This window comes from Lepidochelys kempii, chromosome 2, assembly GCF_965140265.1.
Source record: "Lepidochelys kempii isolate rLepKem1 chromosome 2, rLepKem1.hap2, whole genome shotgun sequence".
NCBI lineage: Eukaryota > Metazoa > Chordata > Testudines > Cheloniidae > Lepidochelys > Lepidochelys kempii.
In genome coordinates, this window is record NC_133257.1 from 135983140 (window position 1) to 136009340 (window position 26201).

The 26201-nt window shown below is 42.6% G+C and overlaps 1 protein-coding gene across 4 annotated transcripts in view; it reads left to right on the plus strand.

Moving 5' to 3' along the window:
- The first annotated feature begins 741 nt into the window (after nucleotides 1-741).
- ANKH (ANKH inorganic pyrophosphate transport regulator) overlaps nucleotides 742-26201 on the plus strand; it is a 281913-nt gene continuing 256453 nt past the window's right edge. The window contains exons 1-2 of one of the 4 annotated variants that reach the window (XM_073332298.1): nucleotides 742-961; nucleotides 1385-1528. In XM_073332298.1, coding sequence (XP_073188399.1) covers nucleotides 953-961; nucleotides 1385-1528 — 153 coding nt within the window. In that variant the 5' untranslated portion in view covers nucleotides 742-952. Of the gene's footprint in view, nucleotides 962-1384; nucleotides 1529-3435; nucleotides 4437-26201 lie in introns of those variants that run through there. The other 3 variants (XM_073332299.1, XM_073332297.1, XM_073332300.1) reach the window with 3 other exon arrangements.

The following is a 26201-nucleotide window of genomic DNA, read 5'->3' on the forward strand; positions in this document are numbered from 1 at the left end:
TGAAGGCCAGCTCACTCTTGGACACTTTTACAGTGGAACAAGAGAGGGAGGCGAGTGGGCAACTCACAGATGAAGTCCTGCTCCAAGCACTGTAAAGCTCCACTTTTGCCTGAGACGTCACAAATCCTAAAACTAGCCCTGGGGTGGGGGAGAAGTTTACAGACTAGTGTTGGTACAATGCATGGAGCAACAGAATACTGTACACTTCTGCTGACTGTAACTCCATTATGTGGCAGTGCCCTGGAGCACAGCAGAGGGCTTTAACAGATGCCTGCTAGATGCAGACATGTATGTACACACAGAGATGCAGATATTGTACATGCACAATCACCAGGGTTACATACCCATGCATGTACACAAGCTGTGGCAATGTGCACACCCCCAAAACCACAGCTACTGTACACAAACCGACACCTGCCCGGTACATACCAGGTGCTCTGTGCTGTGAGCCTGTGTGTGGAAAGTATGTTTTGTGTATGTGTATCATGCCTATGTCCAGTGTGTATGTGCATACGTACAGCGTATGGAGGAGACTGCACACTTACACACACACAGTCACTTGTACAGCCACACTCGCTGGGCACCTACGCTTGTTTACAGTCCCGCTGGGCAGGCACCGGCGGCCCCTCTCCCTCTCCCGGGCGGGCTGCAGCAGCTAGAGGTGCTGCTGTGCCCGGCGGCCGGCGTTAGGAGGAGCAGCGAGATGCCGCCCTCTCCCCTCCTCTCCTGAAATGAGGCCGGGTGTGTGTCAAAACCCACGTGTTCGGCGAGGCAGACGCCGAGAGAGGAGACGTAGCTGGGCCGGGGCGCAGCGTCTCCCGCCTCAGCCCGCTTTCTGCACCACCGAGGCGGCCGCCAAGGAGCCCCAGCCGCCCTCCTGCGTCCCTCTCCTCCCACAGCCTGGGGAAGGAGGCGGCGGCGGCGGCGAGACAGCCCGGCTCATCCTGCCCCCATGCCGGTGGTTGGTTTGTTTTTGTTCCCACCCCTGCTCCCATCCCCCTGCTGCCGGCTAGGCTAAGCCAGGGTACCTACCTCATTTTTGTGTGGGTGCCCTAGCTCCCATAATGGAAAACCCGCCCGCGGAAATTTCGGGTGGTGGTGGTGGTGGTGTCCCTCCTCTTCCCCCCCCCGGCAGCGGCAGCAGCAGCAGGTCGTTGTTGTGTGGGAGGAGGGCAGCAGGGATGGACTTCATCTTTTGGATCTCTCGCTAAGACAGCGACGCACCGCGCAGAGCGAGCGGCGGCGGAGGAGAGGAGAGAGCGCTTTGCTGCTGCTGCTCGCCCTACGTGCAGCGCCTCCCCCAGCCAAGCCAGAAGCTTGATTTTTAGGGGGCCTTTCTTTTCTCTCTCCTTTTCCTTCTTTCCCCATTCCTCCCCCCTTGCAGTGTCCCTGCTACGGCAGATGTGTTTGGGGTCCTCGCACAGCTGGGACTATGGTGAAATTTCCAGCGCTCGCCAACTACTGGCCCCTGATCCGATTCTTGGTCCCTTTGGGCATCACCAATATAGCCATCGACTTCGGGGAGCAGGTAACTCGCCGGACGCCTTTTACCTTTTCTAGACATAGCCAAATGCAGCCATCCATCGCTGGGGCTAAGGGATAAATTACTGTGCAAGATGCTGCTTTGCAAATGTGCCTTGTTAGGATCCCTATTGCTGACTGTTGACAAAACACCCTCTGTATTTATTAGTCTCTTCCCTGGGAGCCTAGGGTCGCTGATGGCAATGTACAGATAGGCTGTATTTGATTGGCAAATGTGGACTTTTCTCTGCCAGAACATCCATAGGAGACTAAAATAGGGTGCACTGTGATCTATAGGTATCCCGAGAGGAATTTGCAGATAGCCGTTTGCAGAAAACAAACAACATTGCAGCTGCTTTGCCCAGTGCATCACAAAATTTTGCCTGAGTGCAGAATATCGATTGTCTCATTTATTTGGGGGTGTGGACTCTCTCTGTTTCTTTTTCATCTCATGGTTGCTTTTGGGTTTGAAGCCTCCCTGCTGTGGTTGTGTTTTGGAAAGATCTGTTTACTGCTTCTTTATTATTCATCAGACTTTTTTCTGCTTTCCATCATTAATGTTAAAACATGATCTGTTTTGAACTCTAGTTTGATGCATGTAGAAGGACATCTTTTTAGTGCACTCAAGGATTATGTAATTTGGGATTACATAAAGCATTTGTCTATATTTTAATTTAAAACTACTTTTCCAAAAACCCCACTGTACAGTATTTTTGCTTAATTTGTGGGAGAAAAGGGACTTTTAAAAATCCCCTATTGCAAAACATGTAGCAGGTTGGGCTGATGATTGAGAATATTTAAAGAGACATTGATCATGGTTATAGAAATATACTAGAGAGATACTGCTAATTCCTGCTTGTTTGGGGCTTTGCTGGGGTGCAGTTATAACTATTGATTTTGTGGTGGTGTGAAGGGGCCTAATTCCCTCCCCCTCATACAGCCTGCTTTATCTTGTTCTTTTACCTCTCTCCATGTGGCATCATTGAAAAGCTGGTGCTACTGCAACCTCTTCAGCAGCCAGTGAACCATTTGTAAGCAGTAGTCCCTGCCACCTTATCAGTGAAGCACTGTGTTTAGGAAACTCTTACAAGATGCTGTGTAATGATATTGACAAAGGATGGATTAAATCAGTGGGGGAAAAAACAAACAAAAAATAGGGTAGCATTCTCTGCGTTAGTATAGACCGCAAGAGAGAATCTCTGAAATGTGAAGTGCTAAGCATTTAATTGATAACAGCTTACTGAGCTGACTTTCTAACTCTATTTACCTTGAATACTCTTTGTATTGCTTTCTTTGTCATTTTTAATTCACAAATTCAGATGCCATGGTATGAGAACCTGAGAAGAGTAGCATAGAGAGCACTGGAATCTATTGCTAACAAACTTTGAAATGAATTAAGTCAATTGTGAACAAGTGTGCCCACTTCATCCTAATTAAAGTTCCTCAGTATTGTTGATTTAAAGCTCTTCTTTGCCTTGGACACCATCTAAAATAAGGCTCACTGTATTTCCTCATTTTTTAATCACAGCCTATTTACTTGGCACAGTTTGCTGTGCTAGAAACATAACCACAAGTGTGTGGAAGCCCCATGCAACAAGTGCACTAGCTGAATGCCCCCTAACAACTTCCATCCTTGTGATAAGTTACTATTCTGTCAGACAATCTGGTTCCTTTTAGGCAATTCTTATACATAAAATCAGCATATGCACCTACTCCTGCATTCCTTACTCAGGCAAAGATATATTATATTATATTATATTCAATATATTAGTGAATTTGCCTGTGCAAGATTGGGCACAATTCTATTACAGTGGAAAATAGATATAAGAATTAACTATTTGCCAAGCGGCAAAGAGTCCTGTAGCACCTTACATCCATCGGACGTATTGATTGGAGCATAAGCTTTCGTAGGTAAATACCCACTTCACCCATGAAAGCTTATGCTCCAATACGTCTGTTAGTCTCTAAGGTGCCACAGGACTCTTTGCTGCTTTTACAGATCCAGACTAACGTGGCTACCCCTCTGATATTTGCCAAGATATTTCATTCTTACTCTTGTTTGTTTTTCTTCTACTTTTAAAAAAAATCTTTATTCTAAATATAAGCAATAAAAGATATTCAAAATATTTTGATATATACAATTTGTTCTTGTCTCACACAAGGGCAACTTACTCTACCAATCAGTTTTTCCATAAATCCCACTCTCTGCCTCCTGACATAAAAGAGAAAACCGGATAGAAGAAAATGAAGAAAAATGTGATTCAGAGGTACAAATACACAATTTGCCTTATACAAGTAGGGCGTGATTCATAGTCCATGCCAATCAGAAGAAAGCCTTGCATTGATTTCAGCGCTCTTTAGATCAGATCAGAACTTTCAACATTAATAAGTAAATCACAGAAGAGCTCCTTGAATGTTGAGTGTTCAGTACACTCTTGCCACCAACATCCCAAACCCCACTTACGCTGGGAAAATGAGTATTTGGAAAATACACGTTAAAAATTATTTATGCAGCTTTTTTAAATGGTGCTGAAAATGGTGGTCTCACTGCCGTGGACAGGGTCGATCAAGTTCAACTCCCTTTGCAGCTAGATACCTGGTAGAATGTGCTTTTGGACACCATCACAGCATGGGATGCCCTTCCAGGGAGTTGGGCTAATCAGCTGCTTCCCAGCTGGTGGGACAGAAGGCCAACAAGCTGCTCACTTAAAGGGGGATTGCTGCAGGGAGCAGAGAGGTTCCTACAGGAGAGTGTGGATCAGGAAAAGGATGAGGAAAGGTGGAAGACTTGGCTGGGGATACCTCCTGAGTGATGTCTTCAGTGATGATTAACTGCATTTTAACAATAAGTGCATCGCTGATGAAAAAGGAATGAAATACTGACACTTGTGGGAGCTTCATTAATATACTGGCTGGTGAGTTGGTTTATCCCCTCACATGAGAGTGGGGAAACTGAGGCAGAAATGATGATTTTATTCTTTTGTTGGTAATTCTTATGCCCGAGCTTGTCCTATTTTTGATATGTCGTGTCTGCATTTTTGCCCCAATGGATGCTACATGATTATCAGGCTAGTATTGTTGAGCAAAAATAGGCTTTCCAGAAGATAAAGATTTGATGAGCCAGTCGTCTGATCACTCCCTGCTGTGGTAATAATTTTAATAATAGGGCAAAATAAGAATAATTGCATACATAATAAAGGGTGTGCCAAGGGACAGCTCAGAAAAAGCTACAGTACTTCCCCTTCTGCACTTATGCTTAAGAGAAGACTGCTAATATAAATCAGTCAAATTAGCATGAAGGGAAGTTATTCCCTATGGCTAATAATCTCTAAAAGAGGCACAGAAGAATTTGTAGGTCAGATATAAAATTACTGTATAAAAATTAGCCTAGTAATATACATTGGCTGAACAGATTGAGCAGTCATTGAAAGAATACTGTAGATCATAAGACTTTTGATACAGCTTCTCCATCTGTTGTTTCCATGAGTAGAAATATTATTTGGGAGCACAGCTTTCAAAGCAGAGCCCTTTCAATAAAATGTAATGCCAGTTTTGTGCAATGTGAGGCAAGTGACTAGTTCTAAACTCTCTTTTTTTGCTTAACAGAATTTTGTGGGATTTGAGATATTTTTTATCATGTGGCTAAGTACAGGGAGGATTATACAGCTAAGAAGCTGCCACATCTTTTGTTTGTCCTCTGCTGTCACTAGATAATTATTTGGCAGGTGATTTAGGAGGGGACTAAAGAACTTTGTGAGAATTGTACATTGTGGAAAATTAACAATAAGGGGTATTAAGTATTTTCATAAGACTCAATGATTATGGGTGTACTATATGAACAGTATATTTTTAATTATAATTCTGTATTGTGTTTAGGATGTAAAAACATGTTACAGTAATATCAGAGAGAACTAATCAACTCACCCCTTATAGTCTGTTCCAGAACCCATTAACCCCTATGAAGATATTTTCATTGACCTTAAGGACCTGATCCAGCATTCTTTAGATTTCAATCACAATCAGCTAATCTCATCTCAGTTTTGCCTACATCTGAGAAAAGTTTACATCTGAATTTTGTTTATACTAAACTGTAATATTGCAGTATGAATACAGAATGACTGAAGTGGAGAGAGGGGGAAATCACAATAATAGCTCTAACCCCTTTATTCCTACTTGCTCTGTTTTTATGCTGATTTAAATGTACTTAAAGAAAGCATAACATAAATGTTTCATTATGTTGAATAAGGTTTTGGGGGGCTTTTAAGAATGGATCCCAACAAATTTTGAACTCCCTCATTTTCTGCATCATGTATTATACCACTACATTTTGATGTAATAACACCATTATTATCACTTTTCATCCAGGGAGCTTCAAAGCACATCACATAGATAAGCATCATTATACTCATTTTACAAATGGAAGTGTTGCTAACTCATGATTTTTATCATGAGTATCACGATATTTGGTGTTTTATTTAAGGGCCCGGGTACTGGAGATCAGTGATTACCTGAAAATACCAGCGTCTGTTTGCTTTTTAAGTTTGTATTTCTTGTGGTTGCAGGAAAAAACCTTCAAAGGACACAAAAAACAGAACGCAATCTCCCTCCTCCCCCCCCTCCCCCAAGTATCATGATTTGTAAGCCACTTTTTTGGGACCTGACTGATTTCTTTGAACATTTCAGGGTTGGCAATACTGGGGAAAATGAAGTACAGATGGGGTAATGTATTTGCTCAGGAATGCTCAGTAAGCCATTGGCAGAGCTAGGAATAGAATGTGGGTCTGACTTGTTGGTCAGCACTTTGCGCTCTAAACCGCCTCTGAGGCGGCATTGACTATTGCAGTATTTTGGAAGAGTGTTCCCTGGTTGCCAACACCAGTTATCAATGTTGGGATTCCCTACTGTTGTCACGTTAGTACTGGTGTTAACTAACTTTGAGTCATAGAGTGCAAGACCGGAAAGGACCATTAGATCATCTTGTAGTCTGACCTGCTGTGTATCACAGGCCTCCAATATCGCTCAGCACCTGCACATTAAAGCCAACAACCAAAAGGAGACTAGACCAGTGGTTCTCAAAGTTGGCCCGCCGCTTGTCTAGGGAAAGCACCTGGCGGGCCGGACTGGTTTGTTTACCTGCCGCGTCCGCAGGTTTGGCCGATCACAGTTCCAACTGGCCGCGGTTCGCCGCTCCAGACCAATGGGGGCTGCGGGAAGGGCGGCCAGCACTTTCCTTGGCCTGCGCCGTTTCCTGCAGCCCCCATTGGCCTGGAGCAGCGAACCGCGGCCAGTGGGAGCCGTGATCGGCCAAACCTGCGGACGCGGCAGGTAAACAAACCGGTCTGGCCCGCCAGGGGCTTTCCCTGAACAAGTGGTGGACCGGCTTTGAGAACCACTGGTCTAGACTGTGATGTGCCACAGGCAGAGAATAAAAGGAACCAGGTGCACCAGTACTCAAGGCCCCTGCAGTGGCCTTATTTGCTACAAGTAAGGGTGTATGACACTGTTTTGAAAATGGTATCAGCAGCCAGTGCTACAGTAGGTCTCCCAATAATCAGCTGAAGCAATGTTATCAACCATGTTTGTTTTATTTTCAACTGTCCGTAGGATAAACATGGCCTGTGAGATCCATTACCAGCAATTCATTGGCAGTACACATATACACACGTGCGCACACATGCATGTGTTATGTTCAGTGGCATCTAGGCATTAGGCAAATTGAAACGAGGCAATGAAGGAGTCGAACTACTACTCTCTCATTGACTCTTTATTGTGCTTCAGTACTTCAGGGCTTTTGGGATAACCTCGTAATTTTATATATTACTTGGGGTACAAACAAGCGAGTTTCCATAAGAGCAATGAGGCATCAACATCCCTTGTTCTAAATTTGTTGGCTGCTGCTGTTTTAAGAGGCCTAATTTTATTTTAACAAGCTTCTCCTTGTAGTTAAAACCATTTTCTTTTCTTAAATGGTGACCAGAAAAACAGAACAAGTTGTGCATAAAATATTAAAGAGAATTACTGAGACTGGAGAGTTTATATTTCCAACTGCCACTATGGCATCTTGGCCAGGTTACATAATCTTTCTATGCCACAGTTCACTCATTTTTAAAAGAGTGCATAACACTTACCTATATCACAGGGCAGGCAGGAGAGCTAATAAATTTCAAAAATACTCGAGATGAAAGGTGTCATAAGAACAAAGTATTATGATTGACGTCAGAGGTCAAAGACTAACCTAGATTAGGTAGGCCTTTAATACCACATTAACACAAATGTGACACAAGCTCCCATTGTAATCAGTGTAGGCTATAACTATATACAATAACCACGATTCCATTATTAGTATTGTATCCTAGTGGAAATACCATTAGGTTTTTGAAAATATTGCATTGCTATGACAGTATTTAATGACAGATTTCCCCCCGTCACGTGTGTGCATAATTCCTGAACTAAAGGGACACTTTCAGATAAATTTTAAGTCCAAACTTAGTTCAAGAAAACAAGTTTTTACAAAAGATTAAACAGAAATGTTTGATTTTTTTTATTAAGTTTCAGTGGAAACATTTTGACGGAATTACATTCCCCTGCAGGGTTTGTAACTCAAATATTACAACATTGCGTAAGTACAGGAGAAGCAAAATGTGAAGCTGACTAGAAACAATAGGGCAGTTTACCAGCCTAGATTGTCCAAGATGAGAAATCCAAGAAGTAAGAGCTAACCTGTAGCCACTAGGTGGAATGAGCAATGGGACAGCTTCCAGAACCCAGCCAAGATCTCCGCTTCAGCACTGACTCTGGGGCCTTTCTGCTGCCTGGCAGCATGGCTGCAATTTTCTCCCTCACCTTTTATATAAATTGTGGAATTCTCCTTCTGAGTCCCCATTAAGGCCAATGCCCTTTCAGCAGCAGTCTGTGGCTCAAATATTCAAATCTCAGTTTCTATTGGGAATATTGCCTAGCTCCCAATTTTGGATATGAGAATAAAGGTATTCAGGATCATAGGGAAATAAGTTAGTGGTGCCAATTTAAAATGGCAACTCTTACCCTTCTTTTTCTTACCTGTATTCCCAATTCCCAGCAGCTTCTCTTGTCCTCTTGCCAATGTCTCTTACTTAAGAAATTGAATTGGGATCCCCAGGCAGGCTATTTATTAGTCACCCCTCTGCTCTGTAGGCACAGCACAGATACTGTAGCACTGCTAAGCACTGAAGGAGAAGCAATGGTTTCATTTTAAAGTGACTGGAGCAGTTAGCAGCAGTGTTTCAAAGGCAAACCACCATCCCCTTTCCCAGCAAGGCTACAGTTTTCAGCTACAGGAGTAGTTGGCTGTACTTAATGGCCTGAAGAGTAAACTGGTTTAGGGCTCTCAGCTCAACTTTTTTATTTAAAAATTAAGTTAGCAAGAGGCCATCCCCAACAGGTGAGGTTGCTGGATATTGTGGGAGTGGAAATGAAGGAAAGAGCCAGTTAACTATCACAGAACTAAAAGTGGGGGAAAAAGAGAGGCGGCTAGAGGACAAAGGGTGTATATAGTTTTAGTTGCTGTTTCTTCCCTCTGCTCCCCCACCCCCCCGCCCATTACAGGTAATAGACGTAAGTGTGTGTGTGAGGGGGAGGGAGAGAGATGAGGTCTCACTCCTGCACTGTAGGGTATTTGGACATCACCAAAAAAGCCAAAAACAATTAGACAATCAGGGACACCAACCAGAATTCAATAGGAATTGATTGAGGTCTACAGTGTCTTCACATGGAGAGAGACCTTAAAACCAAAAAAAACCTCCAACAACAAATGGAATTCAGTGTTGTATGGTGTAGGCACTTAGTCAGACCATATGTGCAGAAGGTGGTGTGTGCTTTTACAGTACTGCTGCTTAAGTAGAGTTGAAGGTTCTGCTTTCTTCTTGAGTTTAGTTACAGATAGATGCAACATAAGGCCACATTTACAGACATTATCTTCCCTGCAGGAAGGCTAAAGAAGCAAGCTTTTTATTTTCGTAATTAGGTCAAGCCTAGTTGTAGGATTTTCATATTGAAGCTAGTGCCCTTTCACATAGCAAGTCTCTGAGTGCTACCTCCCCCCCCTTATAAATTAAAAACACTTTTTAATATATTTTACACCATTATAAATGCTGGAGGCAAAGCGGGATTTGGGGTGGAGGCTGACTGCTCGCGACCCCCTCCCCATGTAATAACCTCGCGACTCCCTGCAGGGTCCTGACCCCCCAGTTTGAGAACCCCTGATCTACAGACATCACCACCAAGCGACTGAAGCCCTGATCAAAGGGGAGAGCCTGGCGGAAGGGCAACTAGCCAGCCTGTGGTGAGAAGTATCTAAGTTCGTAAGGGCACTGAAAGTTGTTAAGATCAGCTTAGAATGCTTTTTTGCTTTTATTTTATTTGATCAAATCCGACTTGTTATGATTTGACTTATAATCACTTCAAATCTATCTTTCATAGTTAATAAATTTGTTTGTTTATTCTACCTGAAGCAGTGCGTTTGGTTTGAAGCATGTCAGAGACTCCCCTTGGGATAACAAGCCTGGTGTATATTATCAATTTCTTTGTTAAATTGATGAACTCATATAAGCTCGCAACATCCAGCGGACACTGGATAACTGGACACTGCAAGATGGAGGTTGCTAGGGTTGTGTCTGGGACTGGAGATATTGGCTAGTGTCATCTGGTTGCACAATCCAAGGAGCAGCTTACATGCCAGAGGCTGTGTATGAACAGGCCAGGAGAGGGGGTTCTCACAGCGGAGCAGGGTAAGGCTGGCTCCCAAAGGCAAGGATTGGACTGACCTAGCAGATTACTGGTCCAGATAACACCAGGGGAATGTCACAATACCTTTTATTTGACCAACTTCTGTTGGTGAGAGAGACAAGCTTTCCAGCTACACAGAGCTCTTCCTTAGGTTTGGGAAAGGTACTCTAAGGCCATGTCTACACTTCAACATATGTTGGCAAAACTTATGTCACTCAGGGTTGTGAACCTCCTCCCTGCGCCCCCCCCCAATCCCGAGCGACATAAATTTCGCCAGCATAAGTGGTAGTGTGCACAGCACTATGTAACTCGCCGACGTAGCTACCACCGCTTGTTGAAGGTGGTTTAATTATGTTGGCATAGAGACGCTACAGGAGAGATCTTACAGCAGTGCAACTGCATCGGTACAGCTGTGCCGCTGTAAGCTCACTAGTGTAGACATATCCTTTTAGAGTGTCACACTAATTTCAAGGTCTTACAGTTTAGTAGAAGTAGTTAACGCACATTCTAAGGGATCATTCAAGGTGAAGTTGTCCGTTAAGACCCCTGTAATCATGGGACAAAAAGGGGGGGAGGGGTTAGTGGGTTAGGGATTGTTGTAATAAGCCATAAGTCCAGTGTCTTTAGTAAAACCATGATTTTTAGTGATTTCTAGCAAAATTATGAATTTAAGCTCCCGGGCTTGTCTTTTGAAAAAAGTGTTCTACAGGTGTCCTCTGAGGTGAGGACTGATAGGTCAGATACAGAGTGATCGCTTTATGAAAAGTGTTCATCCACAGGTGATAAGGTGTTTTTGTCTCTTACCATTTTTCTTGTGTGTGTTCATTCGAGAGCATAGTGATTGTCCGGTTTCACCACATAGTTGTTATTGGGACATTTAGTACACTGGATGAGGTACACCACATGTTGTGATAGGCATGTGTAGGCTCAATAAATCATGAAACGTGTTGTGTGTGTGTGTGTGTGTGGTGGGAGGGGGTGTTGATCATTGTAGCAGTGGATATATGTCTGCAAGTTTTGCATCCGTTGTTCTAGCAGGATCTGGTGCCACTTTGAGTTGGCGTGTCCTGGTCTGTGGGGAGTTTGCTGCTGCTGAGCTTGACGAGATTGGGGGATTGTTTGAAGGCCAGAAGAGGGGGTTCAGGAAAGATTTCTTTCAGGATGAGGTCCCCATTGAGTGTAGGTTTTAGTTGTTTGATGATACCCCGTATGAGTTCTAGTGTGGGGTGGTAGGTGACAACTAGCAGTGTGCGGTCAGAGGGATTTTAGTTCTGTATTGAGGCAGGTTCTCTCAGGGTATTTAAGTGGCCTGTTCCATGATGAAATCTACTTCTCTGGTGGAGTGTCTTGTTTGGTGAAGGCAGTTTTGAGTGTGTTAATGTGTATATCCCAGACTTGCTCCCCAGAGAACATTCTGTGGTATTTCGGTGCATGGTGAAAGATAACAGATTTCTTGGAGTGTTTGGGGTGGTTACTGGGTCTGTGAAAGTAGGTCTAGTGATCCATGGGTTTCTTGTATATTGCCTGTAAGCTTCCATTGTTGAAGCTGATCATGGTGTCCAGGAAGTTGATGTTAGTGTGGGTGTGTTCCAGAGAGAGAGAGTATAATGGACAGGTGGTGGTTTGTTGAAGTTGTGGTGGAGAGAGTTTAAGTAGTCGTCATTGATGTGTCACTGGCATATCATTGGTTACGTGGTGCATTTGTCGAGAGAGTCGTCTTCACGGTGGCTGAAGCCCTGAGCCGCCCTCCCTGACTGGGCAGAAGCCCCTACCCCACTGCAAGACAGAGATCCCGCACTCTTCCCCCCGGCCCAAGTCTCGTGGGGAGAATGGGGGGGCGTGGGAGGCTCCGCAAGCCACACTTTCTAACTGTAAAAGAGTTGCATGCAGCTCGCAAGCCACAGTTTGGCCACCCGTTTTGTTTTGTTTTTGTTTGTTTGTAACCCACTAACCCCCCTTTATCCTATCCTATTGGGGTGTTAAAGGGCCACTTCACCTTGAATGGTCCCTTAGAATATGTGCTAACTACCTGTGCTAAACTATCTGTTCAACCTTTAGCTGTGACAGTCTAAGGGCACGTCCTCACTGGCAACGTTAAAGCACTGCAGCGACAGTGCTTTCACGTGGCTTTTGTGGTCACGGCACCAGCACTGGGAGAGAGCTCTCCCAGCTCTCTAAAACCCCCACCAGGGGAATAGCTCCCAGCGCTGGTGCACTGTCCACACTGGCACTTTACAGCGCTGCAAGTTTCAGTGCTGTAAAGTGCCAGTGTAGACGAGCTCTTAGTATCTTTCCAAGCCCTGAGAAAAAGCTGTGTAGCTTGAAAGCTTATCTCTCTAATCAATAGAAGTTGGTCCAATAGAAGATATTACCCCACCCACCTTGTCACACTTCAAGAAGAAGATGGACAAATCAGAGAGAGTCTAAAGAAGATAAACAGAAATAATAAAATATTTAAATACCTGACCTATGAGACAAGGTTAAAAAGCTGGGCATGTTTAGTCTTGGGGGGGAAAAAGAAGACTGAGGGGGGACATGATAAATAGTTTTTATATATGTAAAATGTTTTTATAACGAGTATGGTGATCAGTGATTCTCCATGTTCACTGAATGTAGGACAAGAAGTAATGAGTTTAATTTGCAGCAAGGGAGATTTAGGTTGGATATTAGAAAAAGCTTTCTAACTACAAGGATAGTTAAGGCCTAGAATGGGCTTTCAAGGGAGGTTGTGGAATCTGTCACTGGTGGTTTTTAAGAGCAGGTTAGACAAACACCTGTCAGGGATGGTCTAGGTTTACTTGGTCTTGCTTCAGTATGGCAGGGCGAGGGGCTGGAAGGGACCTCATCTAGGATTCTAGTAGCAGGTAGGAGGTGGAATAATAAAGATGTAGAAAAGGTTAGGAGATAAAACACAGTATTATGAAACAAGCTTTAACCATCCTTATTCTTTGCGAATTTTAAGTCAGTGCCTTTTTTTCAAAAACATTTCTTGTGCTGATCTCTTTGGGGCTTATGATTGCAATAAGTCCATTTGCTTGGAAACATGCTTCAGAATGCATACTGGTCGCACTGTTGTGTGATTGAGTTGACCAGTCATCACCCAAGATTGTTAAGACCTTATGTAATGTAGCATGTATGAAATGTGTGGTGCTCCATATTATGCTGGTGTCTGCGACAATATTTCTTGAAGAAAAGTGAGATAAAATGATGAGTCAGAGTCTGACAGACATGCAGTTTCTCTGCTTTTGGATGTCTAAGTCTGATCATTTATTTAAGGGTTTTTAAAAAAAAATTATATAGATATGAGGGACTTTCATATCCCTGTATTTTTTACTTCTGCATTAGCGATTTTAATATCTGTCCTCCAATCAGTGCTTCAGAGATCCATAGGGCACAAGAGTAATTAGGAATGCATGTCTGCATTAACTATAACAGGAGTTAGGAGTCAGATGCTCAATTCACTACTTTGACAGAGCATTTCCTGGAATTTTACCTCATGTGACCAGCACTGAGACTTGGTAAAATCAAAGGTCTCTTGTATATATTGTCCTGTTAGCAGAGATACAAATCTCAGCCATGTATCAAGTAAGTCAGTGACATGCAGCAGCTATACTGCTATGTATGTATGTACCTTTATTGAACATACGGTATAGAACAGATAGTAGGTAACTGAGTTACGGGGCTATAATCCCAAAGAAGGGTTCTGCTGCCAATATAAACCACAGGAGTGAAGCTTGAATGGTTTCAGTTGTCACTAGAAACTCTCTTGATGGAATTATATCCACATCATTCAAAACTTTTCAGATTTTGTATTATAATATATATAGATCTAAGCCACAGAAGTATGCTCTGTTCCCTCGCTCTGTTAGCACCCTCCCTTTCTTCCACTCTCCTCTGCCTTCTTTCTAACTGCTCTGCTTTTCTCCACACTGCTGCTGCCTCCACTTTAATTATTTCTTCTCTCTTCTCAATCTTACATCAGTAGGACCTTCTCTCACTCCAGTAACCTGAAATCTGATCAGACAGACTTTATAATCCATCACACCTGTTAATTACATTGTTAGATGGACTGCAGTGTGTTTAACACAGCAAATCCTCTGACTATGTGAAACAGGAATAGTCTTGTTTTAAGGAACAGAACTTGGAGTCAGATGTGAGTTCTAACTGGCTCTGTCCACTGACTTCCTGTGTGGCAAGTCATTTAGGCCCAGATCCTCAGAGGTATTTAGATATCTCATTACTATTGAAATCAGTAGGAATTAGATACCTGAATACACTTGAGAATCTGGACCTTGATCTCTGTTTATCTCAACCTTCTCATCTATAAAATAGTAATATGTCCCCACAGGCATGTTGTGAAACTTATTCATTGGTGTTTATAAAACATGTTGTAATTTTGGATGGAAGGTGTTATATAGATGGAAAGTATTAAGAAGTATGAACCTAGAAGACATGTATTATACAAGAATTATTTCCTCAGTATCATAAATCCTTCTTTTTGTGTTTTCCTGAATGGGTCTCAAACAGAATTTTTTGGGAGCTAGTAACTTCAGGAAAATCTTATTTGCTCTATAAGAAAGCATTATTGCTAGGTGAAGCTGGAGTGTAGTACCATTTCGAAATGTGCATTTACTCAACATATCACTTCTGCATCAGTTTCTCTCAATCTGTATTGAGCTCAGATTATTCTAAACCACTAATCAGAGTAGTTGCTAGCAATTGTGATTCTTGCAGAATTGGTTACAAGTACGATCGCTGGAAGAAAACCACTTTGCATTTTAGCATTCTTGCCTGTGATGTCATTAACATCAGGAAAAGGTTAGCTCTGTAATCACTTGCAACAGTGCACTGAACTTTGCTGTTTCTCTGTAATGTCATCTCAGGTGTTGTTGGTAACTTCTTATGTTACACTTCAAAGTGTGGGTGGTGGGGTTTGGTTTGGTTTTTTTTTTGTTTTTTTTGGTGTCAGTGTGCAACTAGGTCACCAGATTAGGTTTCCTTCTGCTTGTCTGATCCTCTACTGAGGTGAGATTCCCACAGGTGTGGTATTACATTTTGTTGCCATGTTTATGTTCTGCTGCCATGTTTTCAGATAACAAGAAAAAGCCTATAGAGACCTCAGGTAAAAAAGGAATTGCTCGGGGCTATACAGAGCAAAAAACCAAAGTCTCTCATGAACGCTAGTGTCTAACAGAGCAGTGTTTACCATTTCCTCAATCCTAGTGGTCTAATCCATGGAATTAATTTGGTTAGAATATTTCCATGCATCTTTGTATCATCCTAGCTCAGTGCTTGTATGCTCATGGAAATATTGCTGACTAATTTGGGAGACACTTACTCCAGAATGAGTCAGGAACAATTCTGTATCTAGACAAGCCCTCAGTTACAAAGACAGCTAAGTGTTTCATTGTATGTTGTTGATGTCCACACCTTTTTAATTGAACAAATGAAGGGGACAAAGAAAATGTACTGGAGATGTAGAGTGGTTATTAAAAAAATACCTCTGTTCGCTGCATTGCAAAACCTAACGTAAATCATGTTTCTTTTTCTGTTTCTTTGTTTAGGGAAATAGTTCAGTGTTTCACATTTGGTGACAATGCAAATATTGGTGTATGTTGTGATCACTCTAGCCAAGAACTATGATTTATTTTTATTGTGAGATCACCTAAGGAGTCATTTCTAAGCACAATAAGTGGTTCAGCAACACTTGTCAAGTCTTGGGCTTTTAACTGGTGTACTTTGCAAATGTCTTCAGGTCAGGTGTTGGCTATTAAGAGGTGGGTTAATTTCTTGAATGAAGTTATTAGGCATGTGTTTGATCTCCTTTATACCAGCCCTAGTCTGATATAAAGCATTACCTGCAGTAGAGTTACTCCTGACTTGCTTGGGCCTAAATAAGAGGAAGTGCACGCTTCAGGGGCCTGAGTTTATTTTTGGTTATACCGCTGCAATGGTACAGTCAGGTTGTATTTGTAGAACTGAGGACAAAATTCAGCTGTAAATGGGAGTTCTGTCTCATTCTTACTACAACACATGTGAATTGCTCACTTCCCTGAAAATGTGGAATTTGTATTTTGGATTTATCAAACTCCCTTGCCAGTTTGTCTCCTGACCCCATCCAATTTACCCCACTTTCCTTCCTCTTCCTTATCTCCAGCTGCTGGATAGCATCTTCTTTTTGTAATCTAACCATCAGGGAGAAGCAGCCACTTGTTTCTGTAATCCAAGCAAGCTGAGCTTGTTCTTGTGGGGATAGCTCTTATTCACTTTCCTTTTTATCCTGAAGATTTTTATCTCTGTAGCATATTGCTATGTTCCAACAGTTTTGGAGACTTTGATCTATAGTCTTTCAGCTGCAGAACTACAGGTTTTATTGCAGCTTGCCCCCTTGCCTATTTCCTCTAAGCGTCTACCAATTAAAAATGTTTAGCATGTTTGAAAGGAAAACTAACAGTAAGCAGATTTCAGGGCTTGAAATACATTTTTCAGTTCTCTTAAAACAGAGTATTTCCAGTTACTTAAAAGGAGAGATTATAAAAAATAAGAATAAATAGCTTGGATAAAAAGGGAACATGGTAACAGGCTGTAGGGATTTGAAGGTGTAATCATCGAGGAAAGGAAGAGGAGTGAGTTAGCATATCCTCCTGTACAATATCAACCTAGTCGTAAAGAGGTAGAATTTAAGAAGATAGAAAACTTTAGGCTAAAAAAAATCAGAATAAATGTCCTAGCTCTGAGATGTACTGAACTATGATTAAGTCTCCCAAAGGAAAATGTGAGTAGTTCTATCTCTTGTATTACTTAAATCTAAAATACACTCGTTGAAGAATCTTACATTACCAGGCATTAGATTATATGATCTAAACTGGTTACATTTTACCTAGCTGTAACTTCTGTGATTCAGTGAATCTAGGCATAATGTTAACTATGTACAGTACTGTATTTACTGCAAAGGAAATCAACAAGGTAGATCACAGAAGGACTAAGGGCTTGTACACGCGAACGTTTAGTTTGTGCCAAGCTGAGGTGTGAATCTACTCCACACTACCCTGCTGCACATTAAATGGCTGTGTGGACCCTGCTGATGCACACTAACGAAAGTTTGTTAGTGTGCTTTGATATACCCTGCTTTGAAACAGGAGTAGATTAAAACATTAATTGTGTCCATGATCATATGCATTGCGGACAGTCTTTAATTCAGTGATCACATCCTGTTCCAGTGATTGTGTGCTGAAGGAGGCTATTTTCTGTGAGTTCTCTGCCTCATTTGTTGCAGAAGATGGAAGGTATGTAGTGAATGAAGCAAGGGAGGACTTCAGGAAGAGAGGATGGTTTTATGGCTAAGCCAATCGGTTACTGCTAGAGTTACTTTGTGATACTGGTCAAGGCACTTAAACCAAACTTTTCACAGGTGTCTGGCCACTAACCTCAGGTTCCCATTCTGTTGGTCAGATCAACACTAATTTTCAGACATGGAAAAAAATAGCAAGTGACCATGTAATTAAAGACTTATTGTATACACATTCCTTGAAGACTTGGCTTTGCAACCTTAATTAAAAGAATATTAAGTCTTTTGTAGGTAATTACCTGTGGTTTAATCCCCCCCACCCCCCCGCCCCAAAAACCATAAATTTAATTGAAACATTGTTACTCACATAGCTTGCCAGCAGGTTACAACCTTTACAGTTGATCACACAGATGTCTGCAAATTGAGTTAGCGGAGTAACTGATAGCAGTAGTATGTTGTCATCCTCTGTGGACCAGCCACAAGAGGGGGATGAGACAGTTTGCCAACAGGTCTCTCATATGTTTGCTGATGGCAGAAGAACGTTGAGACTTAGGAATCTTGGATTCTATTTTAGATTCTGGAGGGGAGTGTTTTTCTAGTGGACAAAGATCCTTCTGCCACTGTCCCTTCCAGTCCAGTATCCCAGTTCCAATCTCCCCACAAGGATCCCTGCCCAGTTTTTCCCCCTCCACCAAAACTGGCTCCCCTCATTTATCTTGTCAGTCTGTCTGTCTGTCTGTCTCTCTCTCTCTCTCTCTCTCTCTCTCTCTCTCATATCCACCCACTCAGCCATACATTCAGTTCCTCATACACAAGCATCTTGTAAATTTGTTGAGTCCCAGAGGCACATAAGGGGAATGCCAGTCATACAGGATCAATGTACAGGTGAGGAGCCAAGTCCCTGCCATGCCCCTGTGCTGGATAGATTTGAACAGTTCATCCCTGCCCACACCATTTGGCTTGTTAAAAGGAAGGGCGTTCTGTTTACCACTTTCTAATGCAGATCCTCTTGGTTGCCTCAAGGGTGATTTTGTGGAAGAGATCCCCATTCACGGATCTGCCCTTCCCCAAGCCTCTTTGTGGGTCATCCTCCCCAGTAAAAATAATTTCAGTGACTCCCCTAGTTTCCAAGCTGCATTAGAGTGAACTTGATTCACATAATTGCTACAGTCACGAGGAAGACTCTGGTCCCTTTGTGTGTTGCAACAAATGCAGAAACACTGGAGATATGTGCCTGCAGATTTAGGGAGACCACACCCTCATCTTGTGCTGTGTGTCTTTGGAAAGGGTTGTTTCACAACCCTAAACATAAGAAACTTTTTTCTCTTAACTGAAGACTTGGATCCTTTAGACACAGAAGTTACTCATCCAAGAAAAGCTTCCTGGTTGCCACAGATGAGTGCATTTTTAAAATACAGTTGCTAAAAATAATGTAAAATGTAAATATGTACAATATTTGGGAGTTGGAGGAAGAGAATGCCCTTATAGCATTGTTCCAAATTGGACAGTACTAGATGTTGCCGTTAGCAATCACACATTAGTTTACATTGGGATAGATACTAAGGGCGAAATTGTTAAGGGAAGAGGCCCAAAAGCTGTGTGTGAAACTTCTTAAACAATTGCAGGTACAGTTACAGCACATGTGCACATAAATGGCTAGTTAGGTATCCAACCCGTATCTGTGTGCAGACATGTCAGTTCCATGTGCAAATGTAGGCATCCTGCTACACACACACTTTTTTTGTGCATGGACCTCGGGCCTCCTCCTTTTGAAAATATGGCCTAAGGTCCATGCACAAAAATGTATGGATGAATTATGGTTGCACAGTTCTTTACATACTTGCTAGCAGTCATTTAACTTTAAACCTTTTATTTTAAGGCATGAAAGCATGACGACCTTTCATCATTCACAGTCTGAACCTTCTGAGGTACAGTCAATGGTATACGTGTTAGAACATGTTCCAGCATTGTAATAGGCTTAGAAAAAGACTACTTAGGAAAGGCTCTCTGGAACTAAAGAATAAATAGCATGGCTTTTCTATAAACTCTATAGAGATCAAGTGTTCCCTCATTAATAGGATTTGTATGAGAGATCACTACAAACAATCCACCTAATATTTTTTCATTGTATTCTTGAAGTCCACTAGAGCAGAGGAATTACATTAAGCAAGCTCGCTCTTTAGGTACAATTAAACACCTGCAGCTGGCCCAGGTCAGCTGACTTGGGCTCCCAGGGCTGTGGCTTGCTCCCAGGGCTGTAAGACTGCAGTGTAGACATTTGGGCTCGGGTTGGAGCCTGAGCTCTGGGACCCCACAAGGGGATGGGGGCTAGGGGGATGTGTGTGTGGCGGATCAGCCCCAATGTCTGCACAACAGTTTTTTTTGGCCCCACAAGCCCAAGTCATACCCAGAGTCTGACCCTGGCTGCTTGTCTGTTTGCAAAGCACCTAATATGTTGTGGGTGTGACTGTAAATATAAATGAATAATTAGCAAGGGAGGAGAACAATCTCTGCCTCAGGGTTTAGAGCTGTGAAATTGAGCTTGAGGGCAGGGAGTGTATTTGTGAAAGAGACCCAATAATTCAACAATCCTTATTTTAATTGGCACATGGTGGGGGTGGTCTGTTACTATCTGTGTATTAATAGAGGAAAGGAGTTGGGGGATTTTTGAGGAAGAAGGTGAGATTGAAAAGATGGAGACTCTAAGGAAAAATCTTGCTGAAGGCCAGTAAATTGTCTCTCTCAAATTTGTTAGCACAGAGCAACCTGAGCTTTCTACTGTAGTACAAAGAGTGGGATTAGCCCAAACAAGAGAGCTGCATACCCATCAATTTATCATCAATATATTTCTAAATAACTGACCAGAGTCTCCTCTCACTTTTGGTGGTGTAAATCAGAAGTAAGCAATGGAGTGATGACAGTGTAAAATCAGTTGAAGTGAGCAGGAAATCCAGCTCAATGTGACCAGTACCAAAAGGAATATTAAAGTCATACTAATCCAACATGCAATAAGAAATAATTTGCGTTGAACTGTAGAAGTGGGAGGGAATGGGAGAAGACATAACTCACTAATCTGTGACCTTTTTCAAGTGCAGATAATGTTAACAGCTGCAGTTCAAAGGAAATTTTTATGTATTATATATAACATAAACATTTCCCGAAGAAATCTGCATTCATAGAATATCAGGGTTGGAAGAGACCTCAGGAGGTCATCTAGTCCAACCCCGTGCTCAAAGCAGGTCCAATCCCCAATTTTTGCCCCAGATCCCTAAGTGGCCCTCTCAAGGATTGAACTCACAACGCTGGGTTTAGCAGGCCAGTGCTCAAACCACTGAGCTATTCCTTCCCCACTTTGCCCCCCTTTCAGTAATTCGGAGTAGCGTGTGCTGCAGTAAGACATTTAAAAAATGAAGAGAAATTATTTAAAGGAGCAATAGTGATTGCAGAGAGAGTGGGGAATGTTTGGATTTCTGCTCCAGTAAGCCTACAGAATTGGGGACCATAAACACTGGTTGACAGAATTCACTCTGGGGTGAGGGGAGAGGGATTGGTATGGTTTCTAGCAGAGATTAGTAACTGTTTTGCATTGAGCTGCTCTATTGCAGGCCTATGGGAGTTTGTTTCAAGAACCTTTCTCTCACCATCAGTAACTCATTTGTTCTCGATAAAGAACAATGTGTCTATCCTGTAACATTAATCTTCACTGAATGTCTTTATTTTTTGCTAGATAATGAGATTAAATAATCATTTACTCTTCTGTTAGAAATCACAAAACAAAGAGAAACTTTGTGGATGAAATAAATCCTACCATTGCGGAAGAGAGAAACCGGATATAAAAATAGGAAACGCCACACAATTCAAACTTTTTCTTGTATAAAATCCCTGGCTGGGAGTAGGTTGATACAGCACAACAATAATCAGCAGCGTGGCTTCCACTACAGGCTGCCAAATAGAACCCATATGGTTAAATCTTAATATAGCTAATCTTGTACTGTTTGTTTGTTTTTTTGTTTTGTTTTTGTTTTTTGTTTTGATACTTAAAATTGACAGTGTTGCATCACTTAGTTTTGTCTTGGCTATGGAGCTTTGATTATGTTATGCTATCTAATATGAATATCTAGGTTTTTGTACTGCTGTAGCTTTTTCTGGCACTGGACCGCTCCTAGACATTTTAGCACAGACTGTCCTTCACTTCCTCTACCTTCCCTCATGATACAACAACTACCTGCACTTTTCTCCTATGTATTCTTTAACCTTAATTTTCCCCCTATTTTTCCCCAAAGGCATCTGCCATCACATGTTTCTTTCATGAGTGTTTGTGGGCAAACTGCATCCATCAAGCAATAAATAATTAATGGCTCCAACATTAAGGATGCACTGAGGTTATGTCTCCACTGCAGCTGGGAGCATGTTCCCCAGCGTGAGTAGACAGACATACATTAGCTCTGGTCAAGTTAGCACACTAACAAATAGCAGTGTAGCCATGGGTAGCACGGATGTCAACTTGGGCTAGCTGCCCAAGTACGTGCCAAGGGGCTCCGGGCAGGTTCCTATGCAGCGACTAGCCCACGCTGCCACCCATGCTACCCCGGCGACATTGCTATTTTTAGTGCTAGCTTAACTAAATTTGCTGCATGTCGGTGTACTCGTGCTGGGAAGCATGCTTCCAGCTGCAGTATTGCTGTATCCTTTGCAAGGAATGGCCCTATTTAGGAGGTTCTAAATCCCTGATTCAGCAAAGCCTTTAAACACACAGAATCAGAGACATGCAGACCTGGAAGGGATCTTGAGAGGTCATCTAGTCAAAGCCCCTTGTACTGAAGGAGGGCCAAGTAAACCTAGACCATCCCTGACAGGTCTTTGTCCAACCGGTTCCTACAGATTCTATAGCCTCCCTTAGAAGCCTTTTCCAAAGCTTAGCTACCGTTATAGTTAGGAAGTTTTTCCTATAATGTAACCTAAATATCTCTTGCTGCAGATTAAGCCCATTACTTCTTGCCCTACCTTCAGTGGACATGGAGAACAATTGATCACTGTAACTCTTTACAATAGCCGTCAGCATATCAACCCCAGCCCCTGCCTGTCTTCTTTTCTCAAAACTAAACCTGCAGTTTTGTTTTGTTTTTTAATCATTCCTGAAACTTGTTTTCATTTTTGTTGGTCTCTGGACTATCTCTAGTTTGTCCACTTCTTTTCCTAAAGCGTAGTGCCCAGAATTGGTACTCCATCTGAGGTCTCACCAATGCCGAGTAGAGTGGGATAATTATCTCCTGTGTCTGACACATGATACTCCTGTTAATACACCCCAGAATATTTACCCTTTTTTTTGGCAACAAAATCATATTGTTGACTTTCATTCAATTTGTGGTCCACTATAGCCCCTGATCCTTTTCTGAAGTAAAAGCATCTAGCCAGTTATTCCCCATTTTGTATTTGTGCGTTTGATTTTTTTCCTTCCTAAGTGGAAAATATTTCACTTATCTTTTATTGAATTTCATCTTGTTGATTTCAGACCAATTCTCCAATTTGTCAAGGTCATTTTGAATTCTAATCCTGCTCTCCAAAGTGCTTGCAACCCCTCCTAGGTTGGTGTCCTCTACAGATGTTATAAGCATACTCTCCAGTCCTTATCTATGTCATTAATAAAAATATTGACTAGTATCGCACCCAAGACAGACCTCTGCAGGACCACACTAGATATAGCCTCCCAGTTTGACAGCAAGACATTGATAACTACTCTGAATACAGTCTTCCAGAAAGTTGTGCTCTCACCTTATAGTAATTTGATTTTAGACCACATTTCCCTAGTTTTATTATGAAACTTTCATGTGGGACTGTGTCAAAAGTCTTATTAAAATCAAAATATATTACATATACAGTTTCCTGGATATTTAATTTTAAATTCTGTTTGCAGTCAATGGGTTTTAAGCACATGCTTGAGTTAAGTATTGAGACCGAGGACACAGTAGCCCCTCTTCCTCCTCCAGCTGAGGAAGCACTCACACTTCCAGGAAACTAGCAGTGCCAACATCTTTCTTCTCCTTTCATATCTGATGGTTATGGACCATTCAGTTCAGATATGTCATGTTTTTACTAGCAGACATTGGCGGAGAGTTGGCAAAACATCAACACAAAGTACTGTGTCCCTGCCAGTAACCTATGGCTGTCTCAGATCTCCACCCTAGTTGCTTGTCTGGAATTCTCATTCACCCAGATTCTGGGTAATGGAAGCAATTAAGGATTTCTTCCACAGCTCTGCTGCCTGATGGCACATGGTAAGTGCCTGCTGTCTTGATTTGTTTTTCTGAGATATTGCAAATGAAGGTCAGAGTCATTACTCTCTCACTAAGTCTGAAAGCCAGTTCCTGGATCGAGATGGGAACAACATACCCTATATTCCTCACAATGCCTGATCATCTTACTATTTCTCTCTCCCATCCCAATAGCTGACCAAGGCTGTTTTTCTACTTGTAAGGTATGAGATAAAGATGTTGAAGCAAGGTGCCAAGTATCTAACCTGAATGAAATCTTTCTGATGTAAAGCTGTTCTGTTGTAGTGTATTCTTCTACAGTTTCAAAAGTTATCTAGTTAAGAGAGGTGGGGAAGGCAGATCAAAGTCATTTGTAGTTGTCCATAAAGTGAAAAGTGCTTCAGAGTCAATGAAGTAAATGTTGAATGTAGGATTCATTTCAGAAGTTTATCCCAGGGGGTCTAGTAAGCACAATGAGTTAGTATGTCAGACTTTTACCTCTCGCAGCTTTAGTGCACATCTTGGAAATGTTTACATTTCCAAATGAAAAGGAGTACTTGTGGCACCTTAGAGACTAACCAATTTATTTGAGCATGAGCTTTCGTGAGCTACAGCTCACTTCATCAGATGTTTACCGTGGAAACTGCAGCAGACTTTATATACACACAGAAATCATGAAACAATACCTCCTCCCACCCCACTGTCCTGCTGGTAATAGCTTATCTAAAGTGATCAACAGGTGGGCCATTTCCAGCACAAATCCAGGTTTTCTCACCCTCCACCCCCCCACACAAATTCACTCTCCTGCTGGTGCTAGCCCATCCAAAGTGACAACTCTTTACATAATCAAGTCGGGCTATTTCCTGCATAGATCAAGGTTTTCTCACATCCCCCCCACCCCCATACACACACAAACTCACTCTCCTGCTGGTAATAGCTCATCTAAACTGACCATTCTCCAGGTTTAAATCCAAGTTAAACCAGAACATCTGGGGGGGGGGGGGGTAGGAAAAAGCAAGAGGAAACAGGCTACAAGGGGCCACAGCAATGGTTCCCTCACCCCACCTAGCAATATTGTTAACCTATCCAACTATACTCTCAGCCCAGCAGAAGCAGCTGTTCTATCTCGGGGCCTCTCCTTCTGCCCCTCCACCCCCACGAACATGATACAGTTCTGTGGTGACCTAGAATCCTATTTTCGACGTCTCCGTCTCAAGGAATATTTCCAAAATACCTCTGAACAACATACTAATCCACAGAGGTCTCCCTGCCAACACTACAGAAAGAGGGATTCTAGATGGACTCCTCCTGAAGGTCGAAACAGCAGACTGGACTTCTACATAGAGTGCTTCCGCCGACGTGCACGGGCTGAAATTGTGGAAAAGCAGCATCACTTGCCCCATAACCTCAGCCATGCGGAACGCAATGCCATCCACAGCCTCAGAAACAACTCTGACATCATAATCAAAAAGGCTGACAAAGGAGGTGCTGTTGTCATCATGAATAGGTCGGAATATGAACAAGAGGCTGCTCGGCAGCTCTCCAACACGAGTTTCTACAAGCCATTACCCTATGATCCCACTGAGAGTTACCAAAAGCAACTACAGCATTTGCTCAAGAAACTTCCTGAAAAAGCACAAGATCAAATCCGCACAGACACACCCCTGGAACCCCGACCTGGGATATTCTATCTACTACCCAAGATCCATAAACCTGGAAATCCTGGGCGCCCCATCATCTCAGGCATTGGCACCCTGACAGCAGGATTGTCTGGCTATGTAGACTCCCTCCTCAGGCCCTACGCTACCAGCACTCCCAGCTACCTTCGAGACACCACTGACTTCCTGAGGAAACTTCAATCCATCGGTGATCTTCCTGATAACACCATCCTGGCTACTATGGATGTAGAAGCCCTCTACACCAACATTCCACACAAAGATGGACTACAAGCCGTCAAGAACACTATCCCCGATAATGTCACGGCTAACCTGGTGGCTGAACTTTGTGACTTTGTCCTTACCCATAACTATTTCACATTTGGGGACAATTTATACCTTCAGATCAGCGGCACTGCTATGGGTACCCGCATGGCCCCACAGTATGCCAACATTTTTATGGCTGATTTAGAACAACGCTTCCTCAGCTCTCGTCCCCTAAAGCCCCTACTCTACTTGCGCTATATTGATGACATCTTCATCATCTGGACCCATGGAAAAGAAGCCCTTGAGGAATTCCACCATGATTTCAACAATTTCCATCCCACCACCAACCTCAGCCTGGTCCAGTCCACACAAGAGATCCACTTCCTGGACACTACAGTGCTAATAAACAATGGCCACATAAACACCACCCTATACCGTAAACCTACTGACCGCTAT